The sequence below is a fragment of the Chiloscyllium plagiosum genome, chromosome 31 (genome assembly GCF_004010195.1).
Source record: "Chiloscyllium plagiosum isolate BGI_BamShark_2017 chromosome 31, ASM401019v2, whole genome shotgun sequence".
NCBI lineage: Eukaryota > Metazoa > Chordata > Chondrichthyes > Orectolobiformes > Hemiscylliidae > Chiloscyllium > Chiloscyllium plagiosum.
Window position 1 is genome coordinate 2,941,223 of NC_057740.1, and position 19,433 is coordinate 2,960,655.

General features: G+C 49.0%; 1 protein-coding gene across 1 annotated transcript in view; it reads right to left on the reverse strand.

Moving 5' to 3' along the window:
* The window catches only part of LOC122565534 (lipoprotein lipase-like), a 24,103-nt gene continuing 4,670 nt past the window's right edge, over positions 1-19,433 (reverse strand). Inside the window, exons 3-8 of the mRNA XM_043721591.1 lie at positions 18,645-18,824; positions 18,439-18,550; positions 17,408-17,641; positions 11,763-12,005; positions 7,161-7,281; positions 1-244 (exon numbers count right to left, since the gene is read on the reverse strand). Coding sequence (XP_043577526.1) covers positions 1-244; positions 7,161-7,281; positions 11,763-12,005; positions 17,408-17,641; positions 18,439-18,550; positions 18,645-18,824 — 1,134 coding nt within the window. The remainder of the gene's footprint in view (positions 245-7,160; positions 7,282-11,762; positions 12,006-17,407; positions 17,642-18,438; positions 18,551-18,644; positions 18,825-19,433) is intronic.

Below are 19,433 nucleotides of genomic sequence, written 5' to 3' on the forward strand. Positions count from 1 at the left end.
TTACTTTTTTTGAGATTCTCCAGACTTCACCCGGATCCTTTCCACGTGGATGTCGAAGTTGGAAATGACGGAGGGGGCCCACAGCGAAAGTTTGTAAAAAGTGATGGAACTCCGCATCCTTTTCCACAGCGACCCCCAGGTTAACGCGGTCTCCCACTTAAACTTCATTAGCAACAGCTCTCCGACGTCCACCTCGGTCACCACCAGGAACGAATGGGTCTTGTTGGGGGCAAACATCTCCACGCTGAGTAAAGGAATGAGATAGCTGGGGTGAAGTTTGACAGCTTTACCAAAGGGAAGAGGAGTTACTCGATGTCCAAGTACACCGTGGTTTGAAAATATCGACCATAGGAAAGGTGCAGAGTGATGGGTGGAACAGCTCGTTTGAGACTCAATGTAGGAAATTGCAAACTTAGAAAAATAGAAAACAGGAGCAGAAGTTGGCCATTCAGTCCCTCAAGCCTACCCCATCATTCAACTGGGTCATGGCTGATCATCTCACTCAGTACTCTGTTTCCATTTTCTCTCTGTACTCTTTAATCCTGACAACTTTAGACCTGCAGCTTTATAAGACTTTGGTTAGGCCGCAGTTCGAGTACTGCTTTCAATTCTGGTCGCCACATTACAGGAAGGATGTGGAGGCTTCGGAGAGGGTGCAGAAGAGGTTTACCAGGATGCTGCCTGGATTAGAGGCTAGGAGTTACAAGGAGAGGCTAGAAACACTCAGTTTGTTTTCTCTGGAGCAGCTGAGGCTGAGGGGAGACTTGACAGAAGTCTATAAACGTCTGCCATTCAGAGCTGAGAGCCACCTAAACAGTACAGGGGGGGAGTCCTTGGTGGAGGAATCCTCTGGGTGGCACGGTGGCTCAGTGGTTAGCACTGCTGCCTGACAGCACTAGGAATCTGGCTTCGATTCCAGCCTCCAGCAACAGTCTGAATTCAGTTTGCACGTTCTCCCCGGGTCTGTGTGGGATGTACAGGTGAGGTGGATTGATCATGCCAAATTGCCCATTGTGTTCAGGGATGTGGAGGCTAGGTGGGTCGGCCGTGGGAAACGCAGGGCTAGGGTAGGGAGGTGGGTCTGTGTGGACCCTCGGGCTGAATAGCCTGCTTCCACACGACAGGGATTCTGCAGGAAAAAGGAGCAAACAGATGTAATGGAGAACTGGGAAACTGGAGTGGGCTCCTCAGAGAAGGCAAGGTGTGAAGGTGCAGTCAGGTAGCTCTCAGAGACAATTGATTTGATTATTCATATTGACAGGAAGCTGACCCCAGAAATGGTGACAGAGATGTGAGGTACAGGAAGGGACATGGCAAAGACAAGTTGAGGTCAAAGTGGAAGTTGGAAGTTTTCCAGTTGGAGCAAGGGCAGCAAGTATCTCTGATACCGAGATGAACATATTGGAGGATGCGGAAGGTGCCCAGGGAAGAGGAGGGTAATGAAAGCTCCACATTCCACGCAAGGAGGCGGGTATTACTACGGCCTGCAGAGGTACCCATGGCAACAGCTTCATTTGGACAAAGTGGAAGGAGAAGTGATTCAACGAGAGATCGAGTGCAGCCAAGCGGGGAAGGGTCAGGGCGCGTGGCCTACTGAATAGGCCGCAGGTTCAAGCTAAGCAGCAGGGGGTGGGGGTGGTTAACGACACAGGATTAAGTTAAAAGTTGTGCATGGAAAGTAAGACTGCACACAGATCCAGAAGAGACAGTAAAATCTCTGTCACCAACAAGAGAGTCGGAACAGCGTGTGAATAATTAAAGCTGGGGTGTTTCCAAAATAAAAGAAAGAGAGCTGTCAGCTGTGTTGGTCTGGAGCGAATGATCTGAAGAGCGAGAGAGAAAACAGATGAGACTAGGGCATTATTTAAAGAGATGAAAGGAGTCACAAGGGTCCCAAAATGGGGAGAGACTAGACAATAGACACAGGAATTAACCTGGGGGGGGGGGGGGGAGAAAAATAACACACTGCAGTAGGACAATGGGTGTGCTGAGACGGCCTTCTTAGTGAATTTTGGGGAGGAGGTCCAAGCAGGGAGCTGAGGCTGTGGGATGAAAGGGGGGGAAACTCTCCAGAGGAGAAGGTGGTCCGTGATAATCGTGGAACAATGACTTGCTGCCCTGTGGCAGGGAGCTGGACAGTGACAGGGTCAGAATCAGGTGCAAACGAGGTCACTGCAAACAGCAGAGGGTTCAATTCCCCGTTCCAGGATAGATCTCAAACCTTCTTCCTCAGCCTAAACGTGGTGGTGTCTTCAGGAAGAGCACGCCAGAAGAGAATGATCAACAGAGGCAGTGCTGCCCCAGTGTGTGGCTGAACGAGGGTAGCTATACTGCCAAGCCATTGGCTAGGTCAGAACTCATCAGCTCAGGCCTAACATTGCAATGGGAGGATGGGGGGGGGGGAAGGTGGTCAGAGTGGGGCAGTGTGGAGAGCTATTTACTATGGCCTGATATCAACATAAAGAAAACACATTGTAACTTGTAACATAAACCAAATTGTGAAAACAGGGAATGATGGGAAAAACGACAACACATCAGATATTCACAAAACAAGATGCCAAAATTTGGACCATTGATTGTGACGACAATCTGACATTGCGTTCAAACTATAAACAAAAGGAATCAAATTACTGACCACTGTCTCTGCTAATTGTTTGAATAAATCACTAAAGAGGTTAAGTCTGTGACCTTAAACGGACTTAAAAGGTCACCTGACATCAACTCAAAGAAGGCAATTATCCTCTTATCCCTGATTAACATTTAAGATTCAACTAACAGTGCTAAAGACATCACTACTTGTGGATCTTGCTGTGTAACCACGGCTCCAGCCTTCATACATTACAACATTAAAAATCACACAACACCAGGTTATAGTCCAACAGGTTTAATTGGAAGCACTAGCTTTCGGAGTGTCACCTGATGAAGGAGCGTCGCTCCGAAAGCTAGTGCTTCCAATTAAACCTGTTGGACTATAACCTGGTGTTGTGTGATTTTTAACTTTGTCCACCCCAGTCCAACACCGGCATCTCCGAATCATACATTACAACAAGCACTGCTCTGTGTAAATACCTCACAGGCTGTAAGGTACTTTTGAACATCCCAAGGTCACAAAAAGCCAGGCAGAGATTAAAGACTCTCTTTAGTATCATCACTTTGCAGATTCGGAACATCGTGTGATCATAATATGATTGAGTTTACTCCACAATTTGAGAGGGAGAAGATAGAATCCGAGGTAACGGTGCTACAGCTGAATAAAAGCAACTACCGAGGCATGAGGGAGGAGCTGGGTAGGATTGTCTGGGAGAGGAGCTGAGCAGGAAAGACAGTGGAACACCAATGGCAGGAGTTTCTGGGAATAATTCAGGAGACACAGCAGAGGTTCATCCCGAGGGAAAAGCAGCATGGTACAGGGAGGATGAGGCAACCATCACTGACTGGGAAAGTCAGGGTTAGCATCAAAGAAGCGCTTCGCAGGAGGCTCCCAAGCACTGATGATGTCGCCTAGCCAGGGGACGAAACGTTTGCAACAAAAACTTCCAGCTCGGCGAACAGAACCACAACAACCTATGCCCTCTAGTTCTGGACTCCCCCACCCCAGGGAAAAGACTTTGTCTATTTACCCTATCCATGCCCCTCATAATTTTATAAACCTCTATAAGGTCACCCCTCAGCCTCTGATGCTCCAGGGAAAACAGCCCCAGCCTGTTCAGCCTCTCCCTATAGCTCAAATCTTCCAACCCTGGCAACATCCTTGTAAATCTTTTCTGAACCCTTTCAAGTTTCACAACATCTTTCCAATAGGAAGGAGACCAGAATTGCACACAATATTCCAACAGTGGCCTAACCAATGTCCTGTAGAGCCGCAACATGACCTCCCAACTCCTGTACTCGATACTCTAAGTGGAATTTAATAAGGACAATATAATCATCCAGCTCAGCTCAGTCAGCCTATTGGTGGCCTTATGAATTCAAACTTGAACATTTACTCAAATCACAGGAAGAGGTGATGTTGTGGCAACATCAGTGGATTGGTATTCCCAAGATCCTGGCTAATGTTTTGTGGACATGGCTTCCAATCTCAGGAATTTAAATTAAATTAATAAATCTGCACTTTGAAAATATTAAATAGTGACTATGAAACCATTGTGGATCATTTTCAGAATCTGATTCACTGACGTCCTTAGGGGATGGAAATCTGCCTCCCTTAGCCGGTCAGACCTACACGTGAGTCCGAAGTGCCCTCTGCAGTGACTGAGCAAGCATCTCGATTCCTGGACAATTAAGGACGGGTAACAAAAGCCATTGACACCAACATCCCATCAAAGAACGTTTTTTAAATCACTGTTTTTTTTTAAACCCTCCAGGCCTTGGGGAGTCAGTTTGTTGCAAATGCAGTGTGGTAACAAATTGGTGACTTTACTGGTTTATAACCTAAGGATCTATACTAATAATCTGACCTCCCAACGTCAGTTTGATCAGTTGAAATTGTAGCATCATCCTGTATATAGCAACCATCACCTGTACTGCAACTTCCTGTCCTTCCCAGTATTTGCTGAATGCCTTGTATCCCAGGAATTATCAGTACAATTCCTGCTCTTCTTTGAGCTAGGTCTTAGCTTTTGCCCCAACGCTCTCGTTCCAATGAATCTACATGGACATGCAGCTCACCAACCCTCTGTGTGTTCGCATACACGCACTGGAAACGGAACTCTCTCTCACTGGATTGCTTCTCACACCGGAACGTTAGTCCAGAGCAAGAGAATCGGGAATGCTCTCAACTCCACACATCTGGCTTGGGAGGTCAGGCTCTGATGGTCAGGTGCCAGGAGGTGGAGGGAGGGGCTGGCTGCTGGAGGGGCTGTGGGCACACAGACTGGCATGGATGGGTGGAGACAGACTGCGTGTTCAGTCCACGTCAGCACCCTAGCACCCCAGCTGTAAGAATCAAAGCTCCCCTCCTCACCTTGCCCACCCAACACAGTGGCCATGCTTACCTCTGCCCACCCCTATTGCCCCTTCACTCCCCAGAATGGCCCTTTATGGTCTCTGTGCCAGTTCATAGCAACCCCGGCCTTGCATTGCCAGCTCACATTGTACCTGCCAAGGGCTGACCTCAGGATTTGCACTAAGATGAAACAAGACAAAGTTGCACGTATCAAATGATGAATTCATTCGGTTAACAAAACACTCAAAACCGGACATTCGGGTGAAGAACATGGATATAATTAAGGGCAGATTGGATAAACAGGACGAGAGAGGAAGTGAAGGATAGAGTGATTGGATGGGATAAACGGGGTTGGGAGTAGGTTGGCGTGGGAGTGTAAACACTGGGTGGACCAGTTGGTTTCAGGTCGATATCTGTGCCACGCCTCTCTGCCCATGGAGATACTGGTCTGTGCCTGGCCTGGCTCTGTGTTCATTCTGATTAGACAGCACGTGCAGTGGCAATAGATCCTGAGTTGTGAGAGTGACAACCCAGCACCTGCCAGCCTCCGTCTGACTGCTGTTTGTCCCCCTTCCAACCAGCTCTCTCATTCTCTCTTCCGCCACCTGCTCATTGCTTATGTCCTGATATCTCCTTGTCCTTTTGGACTCCTTGCCTTGAGGCAGCAGTGAGGATCTGATCCAGACCAACCTGAGCTCTCACACGTCCCTTTATCAGTGATGAGTTGGTGTCATCCTGGTACAGAGCTCCCCATGGAGCAAGTCTTGGGGGGAATTTGACCATCACCCATTTGGCTCACATGACCCAGCCAATGACACAAGGACAAGCAAGCCTGTCTACCTCATAGACAGGCCTTATCTGTCTACGCCTCATCTTCCGCCTCGGAACACTTCAACTGCAGGGCATTCAATATGGACTTCACCAGTTTCCTCATCTCGACCTTTCAACTCCATCCCCACCCCCATTCACCTATTGTACTCTTTGCTACCTTCTCCCCAGCCCCAGCCTCCCCCCACCATTTATCTCTCCAGCCTGGAGGCTCCCTGCCTTTATTCCTGATGAAGGGCTTTTGCCCGAAACGTCGATTTTCCTGCTCCTCGGATGCTGCCTGACCTGCTGCGCTTTTCCAGCCCCACTCTGATCTAAACCCCGATTTTCAACATCTGTCATCCTCACTTTTGCTTAAGCCTGTCGACCTGAATAGGTGACACTTCCTTGCAGGAGATGTCTGATATTTGGCTAGGACAGTAGAGGTGGAACCACTTCTTGACTTGCATTAGTGGTCTGTGCTTTGCTACTGTGAAGGACAGCTGTGAGCAGCAGCCTGGTGACCCCAGAGCTTCCTATTTTTTCATTCGTTTGCTGTCAGTCCACATTCCACCTCCCAACCCCGGCATGGTACCTGTGGCCTCGGAAATTCTGATGTTGATTTTGACAATTTTCTGAGAATTATTCAGCCAAAGCATGTGAGAGACAGTGAGGTCTGCCAATGCTGGAGATCAGAGCATCCGAGGAGCAGGGGAATCAATGTTTCGGGCCGGAGCCCTTCATCGGGAATTCCTGATGAAGGGCTCCAGCTCGGAATGTCAAACCTCCGCGGTGAGATTATCGATGATGATGGAAGCTGGAATCTTGGCGTTTTGGGCTACAACGCTGCTCCTACTGACACTAATTGCCTGCCGTTCCCTGCGGCTGGGTGTCAGTGCAAGGAAGCAGCAACAGTTTCTTACCCACAAGGCTGTTCTGCACCTTGGCCCTGGGTGTGGAGTCTTGAACATCACGTGGGTCAGCTCTGTCAATGCGAGTGAACACACTGAGTTGGGTCACTCACAGAATACAATGTTTACAAAGAGTCCACTCCGGCAGAGAGGTTCTGGGTCATTGGTGGGCGTGAAGTGGGGGGTGAGAGGTGAAGGAAACCCCAGCAAATGGAATGAGGAGAGGTGGGCACCAGGACCATGGCGTGGTCATGATTTAACAGCAAGGGAAATTGGGGAGTGGGCAAAGGGAACAGTGGAGGATTGATGGGGTGGACCTATCCTTTGGCCAAATGATGGCCAGGTTTAAAGGTGCGGGTCACAGCGGGTTATAGGCCAATTTTTAACTTTGTACACCCCAGTCCAACACCGGCATCTCCGAATCAGGGTTAAAGGTGTCAGTACAAAGTGACGATAATTCCAAACGCTGTCTGAGCTCGGGATGGAACCGTACTTACATCTCAATGGGAAGATCATTCACGTCATTGTTAGTCCCGTGAAGAGACACAGAGAGGGTGGGGTCAATGTCAAAGTCATTGACCGTGCTGGAGAAGTGGATCTTCAGCTGGTAATGATACACTGTGGGGACAAGGAAGAGAAAGGGTTAATGGCTGGAGATCGCAGTTGAGAGTGTTCTCCAGGGGACAATAGACAATAGGTGCAGGAGTAGGCCATTCTGCCCTTCGAGCCTGCACCACCATTCAATATGATCATGGCTGATCATCCTTAATCAGTATCCTGTTCCTGCCTTATCTCCATAACCCTTGATTCCACTATCCTTGAGAGCTCTATCCAACTCTTTCTTAAATGAATCCAGAGACTGAGCCTCCACTGCCCTCTGGGCAGAGCATCCCACACAGCCACCACTCTCTGGGTGAAGAAGTTTCTCCACCTCTCTGTCCTAAATGGTCTACCCTGTAGGGCCCCCAGGGGCAGGGACATGAGGAAGGAGGGGCGTCAAGGAAGGAGGGACACCAGAGGGAGGGACACCAGGGGGAGGGATATGAGGAGGGATGGGCACGAGGAAGGAGGGGTGCCAGGGGGAGGGTCACAAGGAGGGAGGAGCATGAGGAGGGAGGGTCTCACAGACACAGAAACGAAGCTCCTGTCTGTGTGGCCGTTGCCCTGGGGTCTATCGCCTGCCGTACTGTGGTCTTCTCACACCTTTCACTGTTTGCCGCTGCTCTGTAACAGGCTCATTAACAACTTGATAGGCCATGATGTAAAGTGAAATAGAAGCAGAGGATAGGCCATTTGGCCCGTCAAATCTAAACTCCACTCTTCAGCGAGATCAAGGTCGGTGATTGGGATTTCCTGCCTACAGCCCTATCACCTTCGACTCTATCTTCATGCCAGAAACTGTCAAACTCAGCCTCAAGTAAATTCAAAGACTCAGTTCCACTGCTGTGAGCCCTCAGTGATCACTTCTCCCAGGAAGAAAAATTCCTCTTTCTCTTGATCTTAAATGGGAGACTCTCAGGAAGGGATGTTTCAGTTAGATTGTCCTCCTTCTGTGAGGACCCTTGAAGCACAGGGCGGTTTCAATGGGCTCTCACAACCCAATTACCCACAGCCACTTGCTGACTTTGACAGTGAGACAAAGGCTCATTCCACAGCCAGCCGAGTCCTCAGTCCATTGTCAGTGAACACAGAGTAGCCGAGAGAGATTAGCCAGTCCCCTTCAGAGTACAAACATTCATCATGATACAGGGACAGTTCGATCCTGCATCCATTCACAGACTACCGCAGAAAACCAAAGGCTGTGTTTTCCCTTTCGTCAGATGTGGGTGCTACGGCAAGAGCAGGTTTTACTGCCCATCCCTAATTGCCCCTGACAAGTGGTTCTCTGGGCCATTCCAGAGGGCAGTTAAGAGTTAACATACTAGAACCATAGAGTCCTACAGCATAGACACAGGCCCTTCGGCCCAAACTGGGCCATGCCGACCAAAATGCCCATCCACGCTAACCCCATTTCCCTGCACTTGGCCCATATCCTTCTAATCCTTTCCTATCCATGTATTTATCCAAATGCCTTTTAAATGTTGTTAATGTACCCGACTCAACCATTTCCACTGGCAGCTCATTCCATATGCATACCACCCTCTGTGTTAAAAAACAAATTGCCCCTCAGGTTCCCTTTTATCCTTTCCCCTCTAACCTTAAACTGATGCCCTCTCATTCTCGATTCCCCAAACCCTGGGAAAAAGACTGAGTGCAGTCACCCTATCCGTGCCTCTCATGATCTGATCTTATACAGCTCTGTAAGATCCCCCCTCAGTCTCCTTCACTCTAAACAAGAAGGCCCTAGCTTGTCCAGCCTCTCTCTATAACTCAGACCATTGAGTCCCAGCACCATCCTTGTAAATTCCTTCTGCACTCTTTCTATTTAGTAACATCCTTCCTATAGCAGGGTGACCAAAACCGAACACAATACTCCAGGTGTGGTCTGACCAACGTCCTGTACAACTGGAACCTAACTGCCCAACGTCCACACTCAATGCCCTGAATTGGATTGGATTTGTCTGGACTCAGTGAATGCTTTGATCTGAACTCTCTGACAGGAACAGAGAGACAGAATCCACTTCATTGTTTCTCTGGGACGTTTAACTCCCTGGGTCTGCTTTGATGATTAAAGCTCGTTGTAAAAGCAAGAAATTGCACAGTTTCTTATTAAGGAACAACACAGGGCAGAGCTCAGCTTTTCCATCACCCAGAGCAGGGACAGGCCATTCAGCCTGTTGTTTCCATGCTGGCTCAGAACTCTTCACTCAATACAGCCCCCATTCCCTGCACTCTCCCCACCTCTCTGCAAACTCCTCCTTTCCAAGAATTAATCTAATTCCCTTTTGAAAGTTATTACCAGACCACAATAGCTCACCAAGTGGTTTGCCTCAACTCCAATTTGACCTCCTTGGCCAGTTACTGGAAATTGGTCTCCCCTGGTTATCCAGCCGCTCACAGAACACACGTTTCCCTCTGTTCACTGCTCAATACTTTCATCAGGTTCAGCACTGATTAAATCTCCTTCTAAATGCCCTGCCAGAAGGTGAATCATGCCCCAAACGCTGGCAAAGGTGGGCAAACCCACAACTATAAGTGTGCTGGACACCAACCCCCTCCCCCTTTGAGTGACTAAACAATGATCAGTAAATAAACTGACTTATAGTTTTATTACATTTTCCCTCCAAAAATACGAGTGGACCAATTCCAATTCAGGTCCCCTATGGGTAACATTGGATTTGGCTGAAACTATGGACACACAAATTATGTTGGTGTAGAAATCAGGGACAGTAACTACAATGGGACATTTTCTAACCAATCTGTTAGAGAGAATCCCTATAGTGTAGAAACAGGGCCCAACAAGTCCACACAAACCCTCTGGGAGTAACATTCCAATCCTACCCTATACTTACCCCTGACTAATGCACCTAACCTACACATCCCTCAACACTGTGGGCAATTTAGCACGGCCACTTCACCCGACCTGCACGTCTTTGGATAGTTGGAGGAAACCAACATTGGCACAGGGAGGGGGCAATTATGGGCAGTTAAGGTGCCATGACTTGCCTGGTGTGCTTCTGCTCTGCAGAGGTGCCAGGCACAGACACTAATGATCCACATCGGGGAAAGGAAGCTGATTTTAACTCCGTGGGTTGGGGGAGGATAAGAAATGGAGAGGCCCAAACAGTTCTGTTTCGTTCTCTGTCAGGTCGGAGGTGGGAGGCGCTGTTCGGAGCTGCACGAGGTAAGTTCAGTGATTCCCCGCATCAAATATACCATCAGTCCTGTCCTCCCCAGACCCCACTCTAGGATTTATCCTGGTGGTTTGAGTTTCCTCTTGCTGCTCCTCACGTGCAGACGTTGTTTCCTTCCAGGAGACTCTAAGACCACACGCAATCATCTCAGAACCCTTTTTAGATTATATTAGATTAGATTAGATTACTTAGTCCTGTCCTCCCCAGACCCCACTCTAGGATTTATCCTGGTGGTTTGAGTTTCCTCTTGCTGCTCCTCACGTGCAGACGTTGTTTCCTTCCAGGAGAATCTAAGACCACACGCAATCATCTCAGAACCCTTTGATGACTGAGATGGGGGAGTTTCTCCTCTCAGAGGGGAGCAAGTCTTTTTAAACCTTCTAGCTGTCGAGCCGGGCTCTTTGAGTATATTCGAGGCTGGGACAGACAGATTTTTAATCAGGAAAGGGAATCACAGGCTATGGGGGAAAAGGCAGGAAAGTGGAGGAGTCAAGGAAATTCAGCTCAGCTGTGATTTTATTGAACAGGCAGAGCAGATATGATGGGCTGAATGGCCCACTTCTACGCTGGGCGGCACGGTGGCACAGTGGTTAGCACTGCTGCCTCACAGCGCCAGAGACCTGGGTTCAATTCCCGCCTCAGGCGACTGTCTGTGTGGAGTTTGCACATGCTCCCCGTGTCTGTGTGGGTTTCCTCCGGGTGCTCCAGTTTCCTCCCACATTCCAAAGATGTGCAGGGTCAGGTGAATTGGCCATGCTAAATTGCCCGTAGTGTTAGGTAAGGGGTAAATGTAGGGGCATGGGTGGGTTGCGCTTCGGCGGGTCGGTGTGGACTTGTTGGGCCGAAGGGCCTGTTTCCACACTGTAATGTAATCTAATGTAATCTAATCTAATCTTATCGGTTTACAGCCTGTGAAAACCTTGAGCATGTTTGCAGGGGACACCAGATCTCCCTCAATCAGACAGTGCTCTCCCCAACCCCCACCCACCCCATTCCCCAAATCAATATAGGCACCAGCCATGGCCTACCTCCCCACTCCCCCATTCCCCAAATTCAGACTGGTACCAGCCGCGGCCTACCCCCGATTCCCCAAATCCAGACTGGTACCAGCCACGGCCTACCTCTCCACACTCCCTCATTCCCCAAATCCAGACATGTACCAGCTGCGGCCTACGTGCCCACACCCCCAAATCCAGACAGGCACCATGCGTGGCCTACCCCCCAGTTCCCCAAATCCAGACAGGCACCAGCCACGGCCTACCCCCCACATTCCCCAAATCCAGACAGGCACCAGCCATGGCCTACCTCGGAAAGGCATGCTGGCCCGTGTCTTCAAGAACATCTTGGTGCTCCTCTTACTGGAGACCCGCTTGACATTGTAGCCCAGTGTGTTGCAGCGATTCTTGCGGCAGTTCAGGCACATGCCTTTCCTGAAGGACTTGTGATTGTTACAGCGATAGGCTTGGCAGGGCTGTTCCTCGTACAGCAGGGAATCGATGAACAGGTGGATTGATCGCTGATGTTCACACTTTACAGCTTCCGAAAACGCTGGAAAGAGACAGAGACTGGCTTAGTACATCTCACTAACATGGAGCTGGGCTTGAGGTTATACCTGCCAGTCTGAGAGAGTTGGCATTTCAGGCTCTGTCCCATCAGCAACTCCCCTACTCCCAATACAAGGACAGTGACATTCCCCCCCACTTCCCCCTCACCCTGGTTACTGTGATCAGATTACCTAAACCTCCCCGATCCCCCACCAGTGAATAACATAAACATAGAACCGTACAGCACAGTATAGGCCCTTCGGCCCTCGATGTTGTGCCGACCTTTTATCCTAGTCTAAGATTAGACTAACCGACATACCCTTCATTCTATTATCATCCACGTGCCTATCCAAGAGTTGCTTAAGTGTCCCTAATGTCTCTGACTCTATCACCACCACAGGCAGTGCATTCCACGCACCCACCACACTCTGTGTAAAGAACCTACCACTGACTCTCCACTAAACAGGATAGCACGGTGCCTCAGTGGTTAGCACTGTTGCCTCACAGCGCCAGAGACCTGGGTTCAGTTCCCGCCTCAGGCGACTCTCTGTGTGGAGTTTGCACATTCTCCCCGTGTCTGCGTGGGTTTCCTCCGGGTGCTCCGGTTTCCTCCCACAGTCCAAAGACTTGCAGGTCAGGTGAATTGACCATACTAAATTGCCCATAGTGTTCAGGGATGTGTAGGTTAGATGTATTAGTCAGGGGGAATGGGTCTGGCTGGGTTATTCTTCGGATGGTCAGTGTGGACTTGTTGGGCTGAAGGGCCTGTTTCCACACTGTGCTGATTCTATTCTATAAACCTTCCTCCAATCACCTTAAAATAATGCCCCCTCGTGATAGACATTTCCACCCTGGGGAAAATGTCTCTGGCTATTCACTCGATCTATGCCTCTCATCATCTTGTACAGCTCTATGAAGTCACCTCCCAAAAAAGCGAGAGACAACTCTAGTTTTGAACATTTGGAAAGACAGGTTTTGATTAGGAGCAGTCAGCATGGCTTTATGCATGGGAGATCATGCCTCACAAATTTGTTAGAGATCTTTAGTGAAGTGACCAGGAAGGCTGACGAGGGCAGGGTGGTGGACACATAGTCTGTATGGATTTCAGTAAGGCCTTTGATAAGGTTCCACACGGCAGGCTGCTCTGGAAGGTTAGATCCCATGGAATCCAGGGGGAGCTGGCAAATCAGATACATGATTGGCTTGATGGTAGGAAGCAGAGGTTAACAGTGGAAGGATGCTTATCGGACTGGAGTCCTGTGACTCGTGGAGAGCCTCTGGGTCGGTGCTGGGTCCATTACTGTTTGTTATCTATAGCAATGATTTGTACAAGAATGCACAAGGCATCATCAGTAAGTTTGCAGATGACACTAAAATAGGATGTATTGTGGACAGTGAGGAAGGTTATCAGAAATTACAGCAGGACCTTGATTAGCTGGGGAAGTGGGCCGAGAAACGGCAAATGGTGTTTAATATGGATAAATGTGAGGGCTTGCATTTTGGAAATTCAAATCAAGGTAGGAGTTCCATGGTGAATGGTAGGTCCTTAAGGAGTACAGTAGATCAGAGGGACCCTGGAGTTCAGGTGCATTGTTCTCTGAAAGTGGAGTCACAGGTAGACAGGACAGTGAAGGCGACTTTTGGCACACTGGCCTTCATCAGTCAGGGCAGGGAGTATAGAAGTTGGGAGGTTATGTTGCAGTCATACAGGATGTTGATCAGGCCACCTTGGAGTATCGTGTTCAATTTTGGTCACCTCGCTATGGGAAGGATGTTATTAAACTGGAAAGAGTGCAGAAGGAATTTACAAGGATGTTGCCTGGACTCAACGGTCCGAGTTATCGGGAAAGGTTGGAGTAACGAGGATATTTTTCTTGAGGACGTAGGAGACTGAGGGGGGGATCTTACAGAAGTGTATAAGATCATTAGGGGCATGGATAGGGTGAATGCACTCAGACTTTTTCCCAGGGTTGGGGAATCAAGGACTAGAGGGCATCAGTTTAAGGTTAGAGGGGAAAGAATAAAAGGGAAGCTATGGGGCAACTTTGTTGCCCAGAGGGTGGTACACATATGGACTGAGCTGCCAGTGGAAATGGTTGAGGCAGGTACATTAACAACATTGTAAAGGCATTTGGACAAATACATGGATAGGAAAGGATTAGAAGGATATGGGCCAAGTGCAGGGAATTGGGGTTAGAGTGGATGGACATTTTGGTCGGCATGGACCAGTTTGGGCTGAAGGGCCTGTGTCTATGCTGTAGGACGCTATTTTGAAGGGGTGTTCAGGTGCAGTGGAGTTAGCTGGATCCTCACTGACTGGGAGTTACCCACTGCCCCTGACATCTCTGATTCCATGTTCTATTCTATGGTCTTGCCCAAATCCAGCTGACTGAGTCCCCATGTGCTAATCCCAGAAAGTACAACGACTCTGACATTTCACAATTCAGCTGTCGATCAGTCAACAAATCCTGCCGTTTCCCCTCCCACTCCTGTCAGAAGTAGTTTGCAGAGAAAACTACTCTGATTTCCTCTGTTTGTAGTCTGGGAGAAGTGCTCATTCATCTGCTGTGCCTGACCCAGGAGAAACGATACACTTTTTCCAAGTGGCTTCTGTTGTGTGAGGGTCTGAAAGGGTTAATTCTGAGTGCCATAACGGTACCCATTGTCACTGTGCCTCATGGAGAGGTCACTATAACCGCTGAGGGTAGCAAAGGGGGTAAGACCCAATGCTGAGTGCTCCTCCAGGTCTCCGTAGCAACATTGTCATATTAGTATAACCTGGAACTAGTTGTCAATATGCAACATTAACTGTATGAGAATTAACTAACTCATTAACTATAAAAGACTCTTGTAGTTAAACTAAGCTTTACCTGCCTGCAGTGGAGTCAAAGAGGATGTTGTCAGGGTTGGAGGATCTGAGCTACAGAGAGAGGCTGAACTGAACGGGCTGGGGCTGTTTTCCCTGGAGCGTCGGAGGCTGAGGGGTGGCCTTATAGAGGTTTACAAAACCATGAGAGGCATGGATAGGATAAATATCAAGGTCTTTTTTCCCAGGGTAGGAGAGTCCAGAACTAGTGGGTATAAAGGAGAGGGGAAAGATATAAAAGGGACCCAAGGGAAAACTTTTTCACGCAGAGGGTGGTCCGTGGATGGAATGAGCTGCCAGAGGAAGTGGTGGAGGCTGGTACAATTACAACATTTAAGAGGCATTGGGATGGGTATATGAATAGAAAGGGTTTGGAGGGATATGGACCAGGTGCTGGCAGGTGGGACTAGATTGGGTTGGGATATCTGGTCGACATGGACCAAAGGGTCTGTTTCACGCTGCACACCTTTGGACTGTGGGAGGAAACTGGAGCACCCGGAGGAAACCCACGCAGACACGGGGAGAACGTACAAACTCCACACAGACAGTCCCCCGAGGGGGGAATCGAACCCGGGTCCCTGGCGCTGGGAGGCAGCAGTGCTAACCACTGTGCCACTGTGCTGCGTCAGACCATTTAGCCCGTGTTCAAATCAACCCAAAGACCATCGCACCCAGACCCACCAGCCTACCCCATCCCTGTCACCTTGTAGAAAGAAACCGGTAACTCCTTCCCACAAAACGTTTGAGACCAAATTGTAACATTTCAAAACAAGAGTGACAGACCTTTTTGGGACGGTAGAGGGGTTTGGAACAAAGTGGGGTGGAGATCCAGCCAAACCTGGTGTGGGTCTGTAGATTAGCTTGTGTCAGTTCTCAGTGAGGTAGCTCCCTGTGTCATCTTTGTGTTTCCACTAAATGTAAAATTGCTCCTTTTCTAAACATTCTGGAACATTCTCCAAAGTATTAAATTGTAGCCATGACGTTGCTTATAGAGAAAAGGATATCCAGGGCTCAGTGGTTAGCGCTGCCGCCTCACAGCACCAGGGACCCGGGTTCGATTCCCGCCTCAGGCAACTGTCTGTGTGGAGTTTGCACGTTCTCCCCGTGTCTGCGTGGGTTTCCTCCTGGTGCTCCGGTTTCCTCCCACATTCCAAAGTTGTGCAGGTCAGGATGGATTAGCCATGGGAAATCTGTTTGTATTTATCCAATTCCATTTGAAAGCTCCTATTCCAATAGCTTTCACCATCCTGTCCACATGTTTCTGATCACAACAACACACTATGCCAAATAAAAAAGCTTGTCTAATTGTCATGAACTGGGGTGGACAAAGTTAAAAATCACACAACCCCAGGTTATAGGCCTGCAGGTTTATTTGGAAACACTAGCTTTCGGAGCGTTGCTCCTTCATCAGGTGGTTAGTGGGGTAGGATCAAAGGACACAGAAATTATAGTAAAGGATCAAAAAGTGTCATACACTGATGTGATATATTGAACAAACCTAGATTGCTGTTAAGTCTTTAATCACTTAGAATGGGGAAGCAGATAGTGATTCGTTAATATGTAAATCCCAGAACTTCTTTCAGATCATTTTCCTGAGATAACTTGAGGTTTGTTTTTTTTTTAAAAAAAAGTGACATCTCAGCTCAGACAATGCGTTAACGGTGTGAGGGTAGCGTCTGCCTGTATCCCAACCTGGAGTCAGGCTGGTTCTATTTCCACAGTAGGACTTGATAAAATGTCACACTGACTGACTGCCTACAGAGTGTGTGCTTTTTGAACAAAATAGAATATCTGCAAATACAAATCTGAAAATGCAAATTCGCCCCATACGGGTGTGTGTGCACACGAGTGTGCGTATCGTGTAGTAGGGTTACCTGTAGAGTGACATGAATCGAGCTCCAAAAGCTAGTGCTTCCAAATAAACCTGTTGCACCATAAACTGTGTGATTTTTTACTTTGTCTAACTGTCAATGTTTTTGTTACCTATCTATCTTCACCTGGTCTCCTCCAACTATCCACCCTGGTTTATTTTCCTGTTTTTTTTTCCCACATAGCAGGCATCTCTGGTATTTATTGCCCGTCCCTAGTTGCCCCTTGAGAAGGTGGGGGTGAGCTGCCTTCTTGAGCCGCTGCAGTCCACCTGCTGTGGGTTGACCCACAGTGACCTTAGGGAGGGGGGTTCCAGGATTCTGACCCGGTGAGACTGAAAGAACAGCAGTCGACGTCCGAGTCAGGATGGTGAGGGGCTTGGAGGGGAACTTGAAGGGGGTGGTGTTCCCATGTGTCTGCTGCCTTTGTCCTTCTAGATGGAAGTGGTCATGGGTTTGGAAGGTGCTGTCTGAGGATCTTTGGTGAGATTCTGTGGTGTATCTTACAGCTAGTACACCCTGCTGCTGATACCAGCTCCCAGTTTCTCCAGTCTCTGCACAGAAGGCCCTCACCCTGGGCCCAGTCCAGTGGCTCTCTCCAAGGCTGGGTCTAAAGCTGTGTCCCACAATGGAACCCACTCAGCTACCAGTGTAGTCCCTCAGCCCTCTTACCAAAGATGCCAAACGTGACAATGTTGTTCACGGCCTTCTGCAAGTCACAACCAGGCTGGAAACTCCCTCCGTTCGGATAGATGTCAACGTGTCCAATCGGTTGCCGGATCCCGATGCTGATTCCCAGAGATTCCCGGGTGAAGGTGTGGAGAACATCGACAAAAGTGGCATCATCGGGAGAAAGCCGTCCATGAGCGTGGGTTCCTTCAAATACTGGCCCAGCCGGGTCCAGTCCTAAAGGGGTGGCAACACCAGAGCCAGGTTTGTGTTAAATGCTGTATCTCCAACAACAGGAAAATCAAGTCACCTGACTCCCTAATTCCTTTCTCAGCCCAGCCCCTGTGTGAGACTCATTACTGTCACTGCGATGATCACTATCATCACCATCGCCATGCCCAACCTCTACCTGGGTTAAGGGCAGGAACAGTGGAGCAGGTGGGCAGACCCACTTCATCAAATGGGTGTTGGAGGTTAGGCCTGTTGAAGGCCCAGGGTTTAGGCCTGTCCTTGGGTGGAGGTTAGGCCTGTTGAAGGCCCAGGGTTTAGGCCTGTCCTTGGGTGGAGGTTAGGCCTGTTGTAGACCCAGGGTTTAGGCCTGTCCTTGGGTGGAGGTTAGGCCTGTGTAGGCCTAGAGTTTAGGCCTATCCTTGCGGTGGAAATTGGGCTTGTGGTAGGCCTAGCGGTTAGGCCTGTCCTTGGGGTGGAGGTTTTGTTGGTTTGGGGTGGGAAACAGAGGTTAGATGGTTAGGTCTGTTGGGGAGGAGGATGGCATTAGTCTGCTCTGGTGAGTGGGGTGGGAGTTAGCCTTGTCTGGGCGCAGGGAGAGACAGGCCTGTCCAGTGTGGGTAGAGGGGGTTAGACTGCTTGATACCTGGGCTGGTGTGCGTCTCTATCTTGCACTCATCACTAATGGTGCTGTGAAGCTGGTGGACTGTGGAGGGCACCGTTTTGTATACTAACACACACACACCGTCAACCAGCATTCTGTCAAGGATGGAATGAGCCAATGAGAAATAATTTCACTGCACTACCTGTAATCCGGCCGATCTTATTGGCTGTGTGACTCCCTGCAATGCCAGCCACATGAGCCCCGAGGCTGTATCCAATCAGGTGCACCTTGTCGAGAGGAATCTGTTTTACGTTCTGTGGGAAAGAATGAGACTTGATGCCATTAGATTTAAAGGAGCAAAGTTGGCAAACAATTTAAATAACAATGCCTCTGGAAACAGCTCCTCACCTCCAGCCAATCAATCAGCTTGCTAATGTCTTGACCAACCAGCACAGTATTCTGGGCTGCTATTGGGTAATGCTGGTGGGCACGATTGAGCCAATCCACAACAAGGACATTGGCGTCAGGCTCTCGGTGGTACAGAGCGGTAACTAATTTTTCAATCCAGCTCTCAAACAATCCACTCACCTGAAAGCAGACAAACAGAAAGTCAGACCCTCTGTCCCTCAGTAAGCTCCTCAGCAGGTTCAGTAACATGAGAGTGGGCACAGCCCCTGGCACCCTGGGCTATTGGAACTTTGTGAGCAGACAAAGTTTGCTTCCTCCGGCCTTCTTATGCTCACTCTTCCCTCTCCTCCCTACAACCTTTAACTTTTTCCTTTGAGCGACTCATACAGCATGGATTCAGACTTTTCTGTTACAACTAGTCCATATCCACCATGTTCCCAAAAACTAAACTAGACCCACTTGCTTGCGTTTGGCCCCATATCCCTCTAAACCTCTCTTATTTATGAACTTATCCAAATGTCTTTTAAATGTTGTAACTGTATCTGCATCCACCATTTCCTCTGGCTGTTCACTCCACACAAGAACCTCCCTGTGTAAAAGAGGTGTCCTTTTTAAAACTTTCTCCTCCCACCTTAAAAATATGCTCCCGAGCTTTGAACTCCCCCCACCCTGGGGAAAAGACCCTTGCTATTAGCCTTATCTATGTCCCTCAGGATTTTATCAACTTCTGTGGGCGGCATGGTGGCACAGTGGTTAGCACTGCTGCCTCACAGCGCCAGAGACCCGGGT